The sequence below is a fragment of the Borostomias antarcticus genome, assembly GCF_949987555.1.
Source record: "Borostomias antarcticus genome assembly, chromosome: 13".
Lineage (NCBI taxonomy): Eukaryota > Metazoa > Chordata > Actinopteri > Stomiiformes > Stomiidae > Borostomias > Borostomias antarcticus.
The window spans coordinates 10501436-10520225 of record NC_140246.1 but is presented as its reverse complement, the minus strand read 5'-3'; the positions used below and the strand labels follow the sequence as shown (position 1 = coordinate 10520225).

The 18790-nt window shown below is 44.9% G+C and overlaps 1 protein-coding gene across 5 annotated transcripts in view; it reads right to left on the bottom strand.

Moving 5' to 3' along the window:
• Positions 1-12426, bottom strand: part of kcnc2 (potassium voltage-gated channel, Shaw-related subfamily, member 2) — a gene marked incomplete at both ends in the record, with an annotated part of 66125 nt that extends 53699 nt beyond the window's left edge. For all 5 annotated transcript variants that reach the window (XM_084448183.1, XM_084448185.1, XM_084448184.1 and 2 more), the window contains one exon: positions 11872-12426. In XM_084448183.1, the coding sequence (XP_084304309.1) occupies positions 11872-12426 (555 nt within the window). The remainder of the gene's footprint in view (positions 1-11871) is intronic.
• Between the last annotated feature and the right edge of the window lie 6364 nt (positions 12427-18790).

Here is an 18790-nt window from a genome sequence, read left to right as displayed (position 1 = left end):
CAGACCAAGATGGCGGACGCATTTTTCGTCCGGCAGCAATCAAATCAACGTCAATGCGGCGTCTATTGTATATGTCTATGACTCTAACTAGCATGTGTCTTATGGATCCGGCAGGTTTTTCAATAACTTCTTGGAAAACTTTGCCTGGTATATCCATGTTTTCTTCTATCTCATAGCAATCTTTCTTTGGTGAACGAACAATAACACTGCGGCATAACCAAGGAAAGCAGATATCAGTAGGCGGGCTCTAGACCAGAAATTGAATAAATAGCAACTGCAAAGTAGGTAAGCCATCCAAGTAATTCAGGTTGGCAACTCAAAATGATTGGCACTTATTACAGTCCTGCGACTTCCACAGATTACGGATTTATTTTATTACAGTGTCAGAACACTTAATCGATTGCTGCCAGGATGTAATAAGAATTGCAAAAAATATAACAAAACGTGCTTCTGAGCCAAACCACATGTGGCCTTTAAGAAGCAGACACAATGCCAAAATGCATTAGTGAATGGTTGGCATGCACTGCGAGTTAGATGAGGCCTCTGACATGCTTGTGAAGCATCCTCTCACACCACCAGGGCTCAGAACAATGTGACACGGAGCTACACTCAGATCAGGCATAGCCGTGAGAGCCAATTCCTCACAGTCGAGCAACATCAAGCTCTAAAATGGCCCTAGCCTGCAGTGTCAGATAGTACTCTATGAACCCAATCTATCTCATGTCCTCATTTGCGACAAATCCCAAAGAAGCATCAAATAACATTATAAATTCTACAAGAAGATGACATTAATTGTTTTCTAATGTTGAGTCAACATGGCTATCATAAGAAGACAATTTACTGGGCTAAAATTGTGCTCTCAAACAGCTTCTGAGAAAAATAATTCACACTCCACAATGGTGCTGCTTCCACCCTCACCATTTTGTTTAATGCATCAGTATATTTTCTCGTCTGTTTGTGTGGGCACTTGGGCACACGTTTACATTATGATAAATTGTTCTCCTTCTACTCTTCATTTTTGTCCTTCCTTCCCTCCCACCTCTCCACTCTTCGAGGGCACCTGCCTCTCCACTCTTAAGGACAAGCTGTAGCCTACTTGTGCGGTCAGTTGCCTTGAAAAAGAACAGAACATGAGCTAGGAATCTGTGTTTCTTTACCACAACTTATCAGTTAAGGTAAAGGTCACAAAAACCCAAAATGAAAATAGGAATGTGTGTATTCCCCCCCACTCACTATCATACACAACCACAACATAAACAGATATCCCACTGCAGAGCATTTCTCTCGAACTCTGAGAAAAATGATTGGCTAAATCCTTTGTTAGGGATTCAGAGTGTGATGGCGGCCTTCAACAAATCAGGACCACTGAGAGAGAGAAAGAGAATCTTTTCTCAAGCAGAGATTTCCCCAGCTGCTTGTATTATCAGACTGCTTTTTTTTTATCGTTCCCTGGGGTCGCTCAATGGAGCACCGCAAAAACAAGGCCTCCAAGGCCATTCAGAGGGCAGAGCCGAAAGGTCAGTCCTTAACAGGTTGAAAGTAGTGGCCAAACTCGGCGGCAGGCAGGGACACTGGGACTGGGTTGGCTTACAAACCTGGCAAACTCACATTGGGAGGGACTACTGCAACGGCTTATGAAGCTTTATGACAGCTGGATTTCACATTGTATACTGTTGCACATAAATTACAGTGCTCTTCAAACTGACACGCCCTTTGACCCTTTCTGAGTGAAAACCACATCTGTCTCCCAAAGTAATTTAAAGGAAACCCCCTACTAATCATAACCTGTCAATCACCCAACCAGGCCCGCTCTCAATCAGCCATATTCTAATGTTATATTCTAACACTGTATAAACAGTAACAAAAGCTATGGGTTTTCTGTCAAATGTTTAGGATAGCAATGGTCTCATTCCCATTGAAATTATTGAGTTTGTGATTAAAGAGCATGAGGTCTAATTCCTCTGGGGCCAACGGGCAGTGTGCCCTTGAGCTTGCTATTAAATGGTAATGGTGCTGAATTTGTCCCTGGAGACAGAGTGTAGTAGGGGGACAAAGCGCTGGATTGTTGTTGCGTTATATTTTAACATGTGCTGCTGCCATATAGGCTGGGGCTGAGGCGTTAATGTGCACTCACAGCGGCTTGTTTCTTTTGCTTCTCAATGAAAGAGAGAATTTTGAGATTTTGACTTAAAAATATGAAAGTGAAAGGATTACTGGTGACCTCGTCCCCACAAGTTCCCTGCGGGGGGGGGCTACTGTGCAGTGAGATAAACAGCTCTCTCCTTTTCCAATGTAGTATTTCTTTGCAATGCGAAGGCAAGCTGACAAATCTTCATACAAGGTTTCAGTTTGAAATTCCAGGAAAACAACAGACCTCGGAGGCTTAGACTTTGTCCACACTAACATATATCATTCAAAGTATAAATTCCTGTTGAGTAAGAAAAATAAAAGTAAGGGGATATTTGTCAAAAATAGTTCACCCTGTAGTTGGTTTGAATGGTATATCTATAACTCTGCCAACCATGTTAGTGAAGTATTTGCCAAGGTCATTTAGGCGATCTACATACCAAGCCCACAAGGTAGGTCTATCCCAAAAGAGGGAAATATGTGATTCCTGGACACCCATGCAAATTTGAGTGACAGTGACAAGGGCATGGGACTAATAAATCACCTTCTGATAGTTTTGACGTGGCTCTCTGGGATTTCACACACAGTAAAATCAGGAAAAGATACCTGAGGCAAAATGAGGGCTCATTTCCATACCAAATGTCATATATGACGAGCCAGGGGTATTGATTTACTAATTATATTCTGATCAACATAAAGTTGAGTTGAAATTTACATTCTATGTGCCCTGCATTTGATGAGCATGCAAGGTAGAATACTCTCAAGAGACAAACTGGGAAACAATAATAATAGTAATAATAACAATAATAACAATAATAACAATAATAATAACAATAATAATAATAACAATAGTATTACTACTACTACTACTGCTGCTACTACTACTGCTACTACTACTACTACTAATAATAATAATAATAATAATAAACAAATATGTTAATTTGATTTGAAGGTTGATTCTGCATTTTTTGAAAGGGTTTTACTTTGGACAATAAACAAATCCTGCTCTTAGACAGTTCGGTTACATGGATACAGTACCTTGTCCAATACTACAATTAGAAAGACAAATGTTGATATTCACATCCATCTACCAGCACAAGTCCTAAATACCCTCACAAAATCTTTCAAAGACTTCGCCTTGGTGACAATGTCAAGCTCAGCCAGCGGTCACACTCTCCTCTTACAATTGCTACAGCCCGTCTCCTGGGGCTCCCCTGACCCATGATGTTCACACATCTCAGGAACACGGGGACTGCCTTAGAGGAGCCAGTCATCACAGCTGGAACATAGATCCCTCCCTGACATGGATCTAGCCTCTGACCCGCTAGCTGGTAGGGGGAGCCCGGAGCCCAGCAGCGCCCTTTTAGGCTGGGTGGCGAAGCACAACACGCAGGCAAGCGGGACTCCCCTCTCCCCTCCTGTCCGTGGGACTGATGTCAGAGAAGATATAGGGGGAGGAGTGGAGAGGACGAGATGTGCGGAGCCCTGCGGCCCCAGGGTAGGATCCCCTATTAGTGATGAGAGATTCTACCTGGCCTAGATCACTGGACCATAGAGAAGAGCAGCAGACAGGTGTTGTTCCCTGCTGTGCAGTGCTGAACTGATCTACCATCCATCATTTTGAACTTCATAAGGAGCTAAGCCATACAGCAGACAAGGTTATGGTACAATGTTGACACCCGTATACTTGTGTGTATTTGTGTATTTGATGTGTGCTTGGTTTCATCCTGAATGTGAAAAGGGAATTTAATTGAATAATTGTCTATGTGCCCACCCAGCTATCAAGTACAAAGGAGGCTAAATCAAGTCTGACCAAATGTGTCTTCATATATTTCCCCACCCTATCTACTAACATAACTAACTGTGATGTTAAGTTGTACAAATTGGCACCCCTGATCCAGGGTTTTCCCAAGTCTGCTTCTGACAGTAAAATGATCATACATCACTAGAATCATACTCTTCCTCGAGTATAAATAAAGTATGTGAAGGCATTCCACCACAAGAGCAAAGGGTGTGAATGGTCAGCTGTGCTTGGACAGCCTGTTCTGCAGTGATCACTGACTTCAGTCCTTAACAAGGTAACACCAGGTCCCATGAGCAAACACTGCACCGGATTGGAGGAAGGCTTCACACAACTATGAAACTGATGTCAGATTGTCTGAGCTTGACGAAAGAACAAAAAAAGCTGCCTCTTCGCTATCTTGGAATATAAGTGTGTAATGGAACTGTGATTTATAATATTCAAAGTAAGGACATACCAGTCTAATATTGATTCGGATACAGTGACTACAGCTTCTACGGTTCTTTACGAATAGGCATGTCTCCATGTTCCCTAACAGAGTAGTATTCCTCACGGCAGAGTCGTAGCCTGTCCCACAAACAGTATTCTGTGACAGGGGCAGATAAGGTCTCCTTTCCCAGCGTCCCACAATAAGTGCCTGCCTGATTGTTCCTCAGTCTGTGTGCGTGATTGACATTCAGTTTCAGCTAGAGGACGGAGGCAGCTCACTGACCCGTAGGACGATCAGCTCTTTCCATGAGACAACCACTAGGGAGGCTTCTGTTACAGACTCAGTCAATATTGGGCTGGTAGAGCTTTCCATTAGCATTCATCATCCTCACTGAGACAGATGCTTGACTGGTTAGAAAAATGTACAATACAATAATAGGGTCGTGGCTAAAGATGAACTTCACTGGAGAAATGTCTTAATGGTCTGCCAATCATACAGCACGGTGATTAGCTTTAGTTGATGAGCAGTTTGTGACTTCAACTATTTCATTCCATCGTCATGGGGCCACTGTATACCCTTATTTGTAGTACAGAGGATAGCTACATGTTCCACACCGTGATGATCGTAGTATGATCAATGGTCCATTTCAAGCTGTCCCTGTCTCTCTGTTGTCAGTGTGTCCAGCATGAGCACACATTTCTTCTAATGGGCAGCGCTCGCTCAGAAATGGCTGATTTAAACAGTGGGCACTCTTTTATGCTTACTCTTTGAACCAGTGGAAATGATCAATGAGCCAGAGTTGAAAGCCTAGAAGTTCAGTCAGTGAAATGACCAGGCGTGCAATTAGCCTTTGAAAAAGATAGGAAAAATGAAATGGCAACGTCCAGCAGTTTGGATGCTCACCTTCCTGAGGAAAAAGAGGGCGGGGAACAGATCGACTTCTGCCCGCAACACCGCAGACGTCTGATGGCAACGGCGGCCCACCCGTGGTTAGAGACGAATATGAGACAACAACTCCATCTCAGCGCACGCCAAAATGCCTCCGTCATGTCATCGCAGCCGTGACATTTTCAGTTTTGCTGCCTGGCCCTCTTCGCATGTGAACCTTAAAATGCATTCTCCTCTCAGTTAAATGAAGGACTGGATATGCAAAGCAAAGGCAGCTAAGATGGGGCAATGCCAGGAAGCAAGGAAGATTATGTACAGTCCCCGGAATATACCATGCTCTAAATAGGAAAAGCTAACACACAAATTAGTGTTCTAAAAGAGACACCCCTGTGAAAATTGTGACCTTTGTTTAAAATGACCAAAAGGCTTTTAATATCCTCCATAATAAATCCCCTGTGACAAATCCTATGAAAAGAAAGCTTGAAGTACAACATTCCAGAGGGCACCTCCTGTCAGGTAGACACAATTTGCATTACCCCAAACTGAAACACTCAAACTCATCCCCACAGTTTTAATATTCACAGAGGCCAATGAGAGGATAATTTCCAGAAACATAAATCATCTAATCATCTGTTTTATTCATTACACTTTTTAATGTGTGAGCCAAGGAGCTGAGGAACAGCATTGGAGAATATCATTCTTGATGAGTCGATTGTGCTTGGTATGTGCTCCGTCTTTCAGAGTGATAGGCTTAGCATATCAATAATGCAGTATTCCACGAAGACAAATGATATTTCTATTAAATGTGTCTGGTGGTGTATCAGGAACCCTGCTTGGCAATCCAGGGTCCCTGGTATGGAAGAGAGGAGCACATACCTGCAGCGTGCCATCACATCCATAAATGCATGAGAAGGGAGATCTATGTCTTTTAGCTGAAACTACTCCTAAGTGCTGTTTCAGCTTTGTGTGTGTGTGTGTGTGTGTGTGTGTGTGTGTGTGTGTGTGTGTGTGTGTGTGTGTGTGTGTGTGTGTGTGTGTGTGTGTGTGCGTGTGCGTGTGTGCGTGTGTACATTCTATCACCCACGCCTGCCATTTTAGATTGTATGTTCCTGGTCTGATGGATACAAAGAGTGCCTGCTAACATTAGCAAAACTTTACCCTTACCTTCCATTGCATCAGGGTGAGTCTGCTTAACCCCCCCCCCTTCAGCAGCACCCCTCAGTCATCATTTCTGTCCAGTGATCCCATAAACTGTGGGTCACTGTCCATTCTAGCCGTCACTTTTAGTCATACTATATGTGGTTTTGATTCTGCGAATGCTGCTGCAGAATTCAAGCACCTCAGCGTATGACAGTTGGGATTGATGGGTTTTGCTTCCAGAGGACACGGTCAGGTACATGCACTTTTTGAGCCATGCACAACATGACACATTCATACATATTTCAAATGCATATCATGCTCAATATAACGGTGTACAAAGTCATTGAGCGTGCGCTTGGGTTGGGACGGCTGTGGGGGCAATAATCCTGTGCTTCACGCTGACAGAATCCGGTTAGGCGTGTCTGTGACCCTCAAGGACAGTGAGGGGTGTGCGTACTGTATAGCAAGGGGGCGGCTTCCCACAATCCATCACTCCTCTTTCTTTTCCAAGGCGATGATGGCTGTCGTTATGTTGTCATCGAGCCACGGTGGCCTATCCCTTATAGTGGTCCTTTAGTGATTTGTTTTATATTACTGATAGATTGAGATGTTTACGCTGTCCCGGGGCATGAGCTGATGGAGGACGAAGGGTGGGAGGGACGGGGTTAAAGAGAAAGAGAGAGAGAGAGAGAGAGAAAGAGAGATAGAGAGAGAGAGAGAGAGAGAAAGAATAACAGGAAAGAGAAGACAAATATGGCCTGGTGAAGCTTGGAACATGACAGTCTCTCTCTTACTGTAGGCATGGGGTCCACTCATGCATACAAAACAGACCTGCCTCATTAAGAATCCATGAACATATACTCCCTCGCTCTCTCTCCCCCTCTCATGAATTTGGTATTTTTAAATCATACATTACCCACCAACACTAACAAAAGGACCCCATAAACATGAATGTGTTTGTTAAACTATCATTTATGTTCCTAAACTCTATTAGGCTCAGTGTTTTCATATTCAGTTGTTATCCAGCTCCAAAAGAAGCATGCAGTGATTGACATGGGATATTAACATGACTGGCAGTGGCTACAAACACACCCAGCGGCGCCCCGCCGCCACCCACGCACAGGCAGCCATTTGCCCTGCTCCACTCCCACCATCGAGCCAGCTTGCTGTTTACACGTCAGCCTGGATTCCCTTGATGGGGGGGGGGCTAGCAGTCTGCTACGACCACGTCATCGGATTCCCTCGCACTTACAAACCTCAGAACCACCCCGCACCCCAACCACATCCCAGACAGTTTGCTCTTGTATACCTGTAGCTGTGAGGTTTAGCCACAGCAAAGAAACGGCCATAACAAAGCATGTATCATCAATGTAGCGCGTCTGAGTTAAGCCTATTAACAACACATGCACATAAGGCCCCTATTAGTAAAAGCTTTAATACCTTTTGGTGGTGGGGGGTGCCTCGTAATATGGCAATGAGCACATGAGGCGATTATGGAGTGAAAAGGGGGTGGTTGAGAGAGTTCCTGAAATCAGCTGGGTTTCATGGACCGGACAGCTCTCAATGAAAACAGGCCGGTGTGAAGGCGAATGATGTTGCCATGACAACAGGCTGAGCGCAGCCCAGCCGAGGATAGCGTCTCCAGGCATGTGTGGCGGCGGGACCCAAACGACGTGGGTTTTTAACCTCTTAAGTGGCGGAAGCAAGCTGCAAGTCTCTGATGAGGGATCATGGGAGGACTGTATGAGAAAAGGTGTGAGTCAACGTTCGGAGTGTCAGTCAGGCAAAACCTGGGCCTTGAGAGCACAAACATGGTAATGAGGGGAGACAGAGGAGGAGGGGAGAGGGAGGGGTTGGGGGGGGGTTACCATCCCATTCCGGCCACGGACAACTACAGAGATACAAGAGAGACAAACACAAACAGATTAACACAGAGCACAGAACACACACACACACAGTGCAAGCAGATACAGAACGATACAACAATCCGAGATGCGAATGGAGGAGAGGAGAGAGAGAGAGAGAGAGAGAGAGAGAGAGAGAACAGGATGGAGACATCAATAGGAACAGTGTGGGGAGCATCAGGGAGCAAAATAAGATACATTTTTGTCGTCGCTAATTCCTGGCGCAGAAGCGCACGCATGAGGAGGAAGCTTGTTGATGTCCTGAAGCCTGCGGCGTGATCTTTTGAGAGCGCCCTCAGTATTGTTTCCCTCCCATGAGAACGACCGGTTCCTGTGCTCCCATATACCACCTGCCATTTAGAGACAGTTCTAGCTGCCATTGCATCTCTCTGGGCGGGGCCCAAGGTGCAAGCATGTCGATGGGCGGGTCACTCTGATTCAGACTCAGGGAGGGAGGGACTTATCTTTACATCAGAGTCGTTTCCATTTTAGTATTTTTTGGGTCAAATGTCTGCCCTAACTTCTGTCTTTGTCATCATCATCATCATCACCATCCACAGCATACATAAGAGAAACCCTGGGAAAAGCCATTCTGAGCGGATGAGGCATTCATTTCCATGGGGAATATGTCTCTAGTATTCTACCTTATACCACCCTGTTTAACGAAGGAAGGGTCTGTGCCCTGAGGATGCTCGTTGACCCACACACACACACACATGCACATACTCCCTCTCACTCACTCACTCACTCACTCACTCACACACACACACACACACACACACACACACACAAACAAACAGACACACGTACATACTCTCTCTCTCTCACTCACACACACACACACAGAACAATGCCATTAGACATTAGAAGGCAGCCACACATACACACACACACACACACACACACACACAAACATACTCTCTCTCCCTCTGACACACACCATCCCCATACACACACACTTTCTCTCTCACACACGCGCGCGCACACACACACACATACACACAGTCAGTCTTACTGTGAAGGGGGTAAATGGTAAATGGACTGCACTTATACACCGCTTTTATCCAAAGCGCTTTACAATGAAGGCCTCTCATTCACACACACATACACACACCAATGGCGGCAGCTGCCATGCAAGGTGCTAGCCTGCTCACTGGGAGCAATGTGGAGTTCAGCTCTAACCCTAACCCTTGCCCAAGGACACTTCCACATGCCATCCATGTGTGTGTGACACTTCCATTATGTCATCAGGAGGAGTCAGGATTCGAACCGCCAACCCTATGATCATTGGACAACCTGCTCTACCTCCTGAGCTACAACGGCCCCATAGTAAGTAAATCCCAGCAGCCCAGGAATAACAGGAGAGAGAGAGAGAGAGAGAGAGAGAGAGAGAGAGAGAGAGAGAGGGGGGGGGTTAGAGATAAACAAGCAGCAACGTCGCCCTCCTGCCTCCAGCGCTACCCTGGTGGTGAATGACGAGATTATCATGCCTGCTGTTTGAGCCTTTGAGAGGAGGAGGACGGGCAGCTTGTGGTTCAAGCTCTTTGAGGCAATTGCAGAAGTGGCTACCTTCATGCAACATGAAAAGGGGTTGTTTTAAACGTCCTTCTTTCTGGGTCTCCCTGCATGATGGGTGAGGACGTGTGTGTGTGTGTGTGTGTGTGTGTGTGTGTTTGTGTGCGCGCATCTCTCCCACTCTCTCTCTCTCTCTCTCTCTCCCACACACACACACACACACACAAACAAACAAACTTTTATGGATATTGATTTCACAAAGAGGAGACAAGATAAAGCAAGGTCAAACCTGACCCTCCACACACACACACATACACACACACACAAACAAACACAAACACACCCCTCACCTCCCACCCGCATCCCTCCTCCTCCATTCGTTAAAAATGTAAATGGCAGGCAGGGGCTGGGATTAGAGGGCTGGGAAAACAATTAATTACGGTATTGATTGGATCAACAGTCCAGATAGGAAGCTTTGTTTCCTCGTCTGGCGCATCGCTCACTGAGAGTGGGATGAAACTACTTATCATTCTAAGATTGCAAGCCAGCACTGGGTGCCGAAGCCTAACATCACACTGTCTAACATCACACAGACACATCAGACAACGCTATTCCTGGACCTGCCACGTTTGTAGACAAGCTGCACATGAAAGATGTACATTTAGTGGGAAGAGAATGGGACGGGGAGATGTCACTTCACATGGTGGTGTAAGAATATACTGTGATGTGGCCCCTCAGCCTGTCAACGAGAAGTCTGTAAACTGTCCATTCACCAGATGACTAAGGGCCAGACCGCACTCTGTCCTTCACTAGGCATGACAGTAGAAGGTACACATCACATAATGAAGGATTATTTTCATTTCTTATGAAAGGTGTGGACAACTGTCTATAATCTCACTAAAGCAATGAAAAATGCATAGATGACATTAACCAACACAATGTACAGTATAAAACTCCTTAAAAGTATCACTGCCTGTAGGCTACTGCACTGTCTGTAATTCTTCATATATTTCACTGCATGTTTGAAATGGGTCAAACTCTCTCATTCTGGGTCATTTATCAGTAACATGCACAGCTACAGTATGACTTGTGATGCCAATATACCACAGGTTGTGCTGGTCAACTCGGCTGCGCCTCATACATGCCTATATGACCGCAGCACAACCTGTGGTATATTGGTTATATACTGTACCACAACCTCTCATGAGTTACTGCATCACCAGGCTATGATCACTAATATCAAATCTGACTTTTTTTCCCTTTTAAGTAGAAAACTGCAATAGAATAATTTATTCATCAACCTGTTAACTGTCCTAATTTAGGTGGGCGGTATTTATAATAACGAGTGAGTTTAACCAATTCAACTCGGTTACACTCACCCCCTTATAAGTTTATAAACTCACTCCATACACACAGTGATCCCAGCTGGTAGAGCTGAGCCCAACTGTGTATCTGTGTCACAGCACCACTTGTAACAGGTTTCACTGCTTCACTCGTCAGCATCGCTTCCACCCTCACTTTGTCCACACTGGGTTCGAACTCGAATGTACTGACTTACAAACACACATGACCACCTCTCATAAACACCGCCGGTGGGCGGTACTGAACAGTGAGTTTAAACAATTAAAATCGGTTACACTGCGCTGAAAGTGGGGCACGACTTATGCATATTTTCATTCATACAGCTTGGTAAGACAATTATAGAGCTAAAAAGCTTGATTTAAATTTTAAATCAATCAATTTAATTTGAAACATATTATAGCTTATAGCATATAGGCTTTTTATAGGCATATAGATTATAGTCTATAGCAATTGGAATGTCTGCTTTGACCCTCCAATTAGGCCTACTAGCCTAAATGCCACAGAGCAGTGCGTAAAAAGTCGGCTAAATTTAAATAGCCCTATATAGCCTATTTGTATACAGTGGTCAAATTATTTTTATTTGAGGAAGAGGAGTGAAGTCTATTATGATTGTGCTTTCTTTGGAAACAAATCATTGAGGGGCTTGTTGTACTTTAACCGTTAGTATATTTGAGCTTTCCACACTCGCGGCCGCGCGTCCTTACCCTTGCCGCTCTGGAAGAATAGGGATCCTCGAATAGATTCCAAATCACAGGTTGCCACTTTTTCCAGCGGCTCATATTACCATCAGCGACCACGTCCTCAATGCCGAGTCTTTTCCCTATCTCGTCATCGTCATCTCCATTGTCAACATTTAATTCAAACACGTCGAGCGCCTCCTCTGCGTCCCTGTGCTGGCGATATGTCATCCAGCAGCAAGGCTCCACGTCCGTCTCATCGATGCCCCAGAAGGACAGCTCTTCCTCGAACAACGGACCGCAGACATCTGCCGGGCAGTGAAGTTTCCCGGTTCGATAGTAGTTGAGGACATAAGCGAAAACCCCTGGGTGGCGATCAAAAAAATACTCGTTGGTCCTCGCGCTGTACTCGATGAAGCCGGGGACTTGTTGCAGCTGATCCAAAACGGACTCGATGTCAGAATCGGAGGCGAGAAGGGCCAGCCGAGTCCCCGGCAGGGTCTTTAGGGTGGTCTTGTATGTTTCGTGCCTGGTTCCCCCAACGTTGAGGATTATCCTCTCGTTGTCGTCAAACTTGCCCATCGCTCTGTATGAGACATGACTTGATAAAGAAAGTGTCGAGTGTAGTCCAGAGTAACAGCGAGCACGGCGCACACCCAGAAATCACCAGATGGCCCTTTAGATAGCCTATATGCCGAGCGCACGATTCTCTAGAATCAGCCATGAGCTAGGTGCTCCCATTACGCTTGACGAAAATGTTTTACCAGCGCATGAGCTTGTCGCTCGCTTCTCAGACCCCCTAGTTGCTCCTCCGATCTCAACCAGTAGCTCGGAGCGCACGCCGCTCACGTGTGCGCCTCAAGACTCCCTGCCTTCTTCTCGCCGCGCACGCCCCTCGGACTCAGACAGGTGAAGTCACACGGAACATCCATTCCGTTCATTGATCTTGTCAGCTTCAGCCTTGTGCGCTTTTTGACACAGTCATCAAAATACCGCGGTGAAGCGAGCAAAGATGTCAAGCTCGGGCTCTGCCTGAAATGTGCGTCTTTCCCTTGAAACGACGTCAAGTGCGCACCCCTCTCTCCTCGCCTGTTTGTCTGCGTTGCAATAGTGCCTCACTGTTGAAATCCGAACACGTGCTTGACTTGTGTGATGCATTGTTTCATTACATTTTAATGAGACATTTCAAATGATTAGAAACACCGAGCAACTTCAGCTCTTGGAGTTGTTGAATGTGCGCGTCCTCAACAGGTCACGGTGGCAAAGCGCAGCCAATGTGTTGGAATCATGTTCTAGGCTATTTTAAGATTATCTGAATGCCAGAAGTGGTCGTAAATAGGTTAGTGAGATGATGTATCAATCAATCAATCAATCAATCAAAGCTTTATTTGTATAGCGCATTTCATACCCAGAGGCAACACAATGCGCTTTACAGAGAACAAGGGAGGTGGGCATACGACCCACTCTCTACATATTCCAGAGGGAAGCAAAAAAACAGTAATCACCCGGGGGCATGTATTGCAATTTGACCATTGGTTTTCACACAGGCGCGGGGTCATGCGTGTGGTGAAACCTTTCTCGCCATAGTGAGGGAGCTGTCATTTCAGCACCATGATCGGTCATATCCGCAAGTAGGCCAGGCCTGAGGAGGAGAGGTGTCTTGAACACTACGCCAGTTGGTTCTTCATTTTTTTTCAAAGATTCACTGGGTGACCAATGAATGTCATTCTTAAACAGTCCACGAAAAGCTGTAGGCCTAGGGTCAATTTTAGTTGTTCTGATTTAGCTAATATGGGCAATTTGATGGTAATTGATGCTATTTGATCAAGCTAATAATCTCGGAGAATTTAAACGAAGAAAATGAGACTAGTTGAATGTTGAAACTATTTAAAGTCAGAGTGAATCCCCCATGTGGTCTGTAGGCTATTCCCTGATGCACATAAAACATGCGAAGCTCTGACTGCTAAATAATGATCTATGCCTACAGTAAGATCTATGCCTACAGTAGGCTACTCCTGAATGAGGCCATCATGTTGGAATAATAGTCTACTCAAGAACCACTGGGCAGTTGAATAGGGTGTTTCCCCATAACAGGTACAGTAGGCTACCCTTGTAATGTCCGAGGAACTAAACACCATAGCCAATCTACCCCCCACCGCCCACACGCACATACACTTCCCTCCCAGTCCTAGTCCTTAGTAAACTAAAAATAAACTACTAAAAATAGTGCATGTTGCCAGATTGCTGATCTTTATCAGGACCGGAAGGGTACAAAAGAGGAGAGCCAAATGGAGAGCTGAATCTCTTGGCCGGTTAATTTTATCTGTCCATGAAAATCCGTACATCCAAATTTTACGTGCGAAACGGTGGGGTACAAGATGTACAGTCTATTGGCAACTCTGAGAGGAGTGAAGTGCGGGTGAGTGACAAGACATAACAAGACAGGTGTATGCAATCCCCAGACAAAGACATGGAGGGATCCCAAACAAGATGACAACACAAGGACATTAAGACACAAAAGAACAGGAACCCAGGCTGGGACTGGAATTCGTACTGGGAACTAGAGAGAAGAACATACAGGACTGGGACTAGGGCTAGAACTGGGGAGCTGGGAACTGAAGGGGTAAGAGCAGGAAGCACAAGGAGGAACTAGCGGGGTCTAGAGGGACTAGAGAGAGGGAGAGTAGAGGGACTAGAGGAAACTACTGTGGAAGACAATGAACACAAGACAATACACACTACCGTAACATCAATATATTATTGTGACAAGTGTGCAAGAGTCTCAGGGGGGAGTGACAGGGAGTGCAGGGCAAGAGGGCTGCAGCAGGCGGGCAGAGAGTCACTGGGAGGAGAGGCAGGGGCGAGAGTCCGGGTCAGGGAGGAGAGGCAGGGGCGAGAGTCCGGGTCAGGGCGGGAGGCGAGCGGGAGGAAAAGGGTCAGAGAGTCCAGGGGCAAGGGTCCAGGCTGGGAGCAGGGGGCGAGCAGGGCGGGAAGTGCCAGCACCATAACAAAAGGTAACCATTTTGAATGTCAATTGTTGATGTTGCTCACTGTAGAATCTTTAAGAACAAGATAACTGTTTGACAATGCCTTAATGTTCAGCGTCTCACACACACACACACCTCCTGAAAAGATACAAGTTGGGATTCATCTGATCCCATGGAAATAAGGAACAGCATGTTGTATCCAAGCAACAAGATCGTTGCCAGGTGACAGACACAGAGGTACAGAGACCAGAGAGCGTGCGTGTGATAATACCAAATGAGGCAAGACAGAGTATACTCAACCCCTGTGCATCCCAACCCAATTACTGCTAATCTTTGGTACTCAATAATGATAAGGTTGAGCCATGATGTATCAACTTTGATTTTAGATGTCACAGTTAGGATTAACAAACTCTTTATCGTATTTCCTAGCTCTAAAAAAAAATAGGACTTGAACACTATTTCAAGTTTGTAGGACTTTGAGTTATATTGTACATGCAAGGTACTGAGATGCGGTGACACTGATTGGTCACTGACTAGTCACATTTCTTTATTTGAATCTAAACCAGCCTCTCTAATTGGTGCAGCCAACACTAATGGAAGCTGAGGCAGCTTGTCAGAAGGGTAACATCTACAGTAAACAGCCATTAGTATTGGGGATATCAAACATGTTGCCTGCCAGTCTGACAGGTCTTTCATGTGGAAGCCATGTAGTGAGATAATGATCATTTCCAAGGCAATGCATACAGTTGACATATCCACCCAGTTTTAAAAAGCCTTTTATTCTAGTCTGAAGCAGACTAGCAAAGGCGACTATACTTTTTTCACCTTGATTTAATAATCTTTTTAGCGGGGGATGTTAGTTCACAAAGATACTTTTGCTTCAGCTTTGCTTCAGTAAAAGGTTAATTTGTAAGGCAGATGCTACATGCTACATTCAGTTTTATTTCTGTCATTTAAATAATACATGTTTCATACTGTATTTGAACCAAGGTGCCCTGACTGACTGTGTGAATCATGGAAAATGCAACCACCTTTGTGAATGAATGTAAATGAAGAATCAATGAGATTCATTATCTGATTTTGGCCAATTGACAGAAATAAATAATATATTGTTTTCGTAATAGGTATAATCCAGAAAATAAGCCTCAGCCTTAAATTCATCAGGTGCACTGGCCCATCCTGGTCGACCATCAGAAAGTGCTCCAAAATCTCCTCACAAATATGAAAGTGTTGACTTCTTATACACTTATATTCCCCAAATAATTAATAACTAGAAATGGTGCCCAGAGAACACAGACCTCCGCCCCTGAATGTATTTCATGGCATCTTCTATGCGTGCCAAAATTGAATGGGTTCTAAATTGGCCCATGCTACACCCCTCCACCAAGTTCCATGAAAAGCACTCTGGTAGTTTTTGCGTAATCTTATATGAATGGAGGTGAATGGTCGGCCGGGCCGTTTGGGCAGCTCGTGGACCCGCCCTGTGATTTGGATTCTGATCCACCCCAGAGTTTCATGGTTTGTTAGTACACCCCTCCACCAAGTTTCATGAAAATCAGTCTGGTACTTTTAGCGTAAACCTGGTCTAAAAAATGAATGGAGGTGAATGGCTTGCCGTGTTTGGGTGGCTCATGGACCCGACCCGTGATTCGGATCCACTTCAAAATTTAATCAGTTCTAAGTTGGACCATGCTACACCCTTCCACCGAAGACATTACCTCTTGCCCTGCGCTGTCGCTGGGGTGGAGGCAATAAGCAGACATAAGAGCATTAGCTTCATAGAAAGCACATCAACACTGACCTACTACTGCTGTAAGAAGTAGTGAAATCATTATCTCTGAACATAACACACTGATCTTTGCTTCCATCTTCTGGTCCTGACTGGTAAGTTCAAGATACATCACACAGCTTTGGAACAGCAATGTCCACCACATGCAGAGGTGCGAGATCTGGCTTCAGAAAGTAATGTACTTGCGCTACCCATGCACTAAACCAGCTGATTCTAATAGTGTGTATATACAACAGATACCTGTAGGAGAGGGGGCTTGGTGGAGGTGGAGTGCCTGACTAAGTGGTGTCAGGACAACAACCTATATCTGAATGTCAGTAAGACAAAGGAGGTGGTAGTGGACGATGGGAGAAGCAGGAGAAGGCCTACAACCCCTTAAGCATTGATGGGACCCCTGTGGTGAGAGTGGACAACTTCAAGTACCATGGTGTCCAGATCACCAAGGACCCAACAAAAAACACGGACACTGGTAAGAAGGTACGGCAGAGGCTGTTCCAGCTCAGACGTCTGAGGAAACTCGTCCGAGTGTCTCCCCGGATACTTGGAAGTTTCTACACATGCACAATTAAGAGCATCCTGACTGGCAACATCATCACCTGGTATGGGAGCAGCACCATGCAAGCACGTATCACAGGAGAGGCCTCCCACACCTCAAAGACATCTACACAAGGCGGTGCAGGACCAGGGCCAGGAGAATCCTAAAGGACCCCAGCCACATGGACAAAGGCCTCTTCTCCTTACTCAGGTCAAGAAGGAGGTATGGCATACTCAAAACCAACAGGGAAAGGCTCAGAAGAAGCTTTTTCCCTCAGACCATCAGGATCATGAATGAGGAGACTGCCCACTGAACTAAAGTCAGTAGCTACACTCAGCAACACTTTATATGTATATCTACTAAAAAACAACAACAACAAAAAACATCCACGTTCGGTATATATATACCATCATAAATATACATATCAAAACATCCTATAGATAAATATTTGTATACCTAACCGTATTCCACCAGACCCATACGTACACTTGTCTACTGACTTAGCTGCACAACTTCACCTACCCCTTCAACACATCCTCATTCCTTCCATGTATACAGGATGTACCACCAGGTCTAGGGGCCGGGGGGAAAGGAAGGCCTCTTCTCCATAACATTCAACAGAACTCACCCCATACCAAACTCAAATTTTAAACAAATTAGTACAGACCAGACCAAATAAATTAACACTACCTCCTCAGTTTGGCACCCACATTAGACCCCCGAAAGCAAACCATGGCTAGGCTTTGCAAGAAGCATTATTTGAAATTGAACTCAATAGTGACTCTAATGTGTGTTTTGATATCTTGTGATTCATGTCTATAACTCATGTGTGTAGTATGAAATGGCGATATACTGTATAAGCCAGCCTATAGGTAGATAGTTTGGTTAGTATATAGGCCTACTATGTATTTACATATTTTTCAATTGTATTATATTATAGTTTTTTTTAATTATCATCATCAATTTCTGCTGTTGCTGCAAGTCAGAGTAATCAAAGAATTACTGTATACTCTATCTTACACATAAATGAGCTAACCTTGGCCTGTCTGTCTGTCCCTCTGTCTCTTTATACAGACTTTCCTCAGACACCGTCGGCTTGACAGCATTCATATTTGGCACGGGTATCTGCAGGAGTCCCAGACAGACCATCACAGAGCCAGATTTTTAAATAATTTACGTTTTGACTAATTTTAACATAAGATACACTAGCCAATAGAAATATTGTTGCGTATAGGACCCACCCCCAGCATTCCAGCTGCCTACTATGAAATTATCTTGCCTTTTCATTAGCTGCAAAGAGCTGAAAAATGAGTGAGGTTGCCCTGATGCAAACTAGGGCTGCACAATTAATCATGAATTAATTGAAATCACAATTATGACCTCCGCAATTAACTAATCGCAAAAGTCCGCAATTAATGTGATTAATAATTTTGCTTTGAATTTAGTAGGACTACACAGACGAATCACAGGCGCTTATGCTGTCTGACCAATCACATGCGTTTCTGCTGAGTGCCTGTGCGTAGCAATTTCACTGAGAAGACAGATAGCAGTAGGTCAAATGGTAAATGGTAAATGGACTGCACTTATATAGCGCTTTTCCACCTGAGCGGCACTCAAAGCGCTTTACAATGGCCT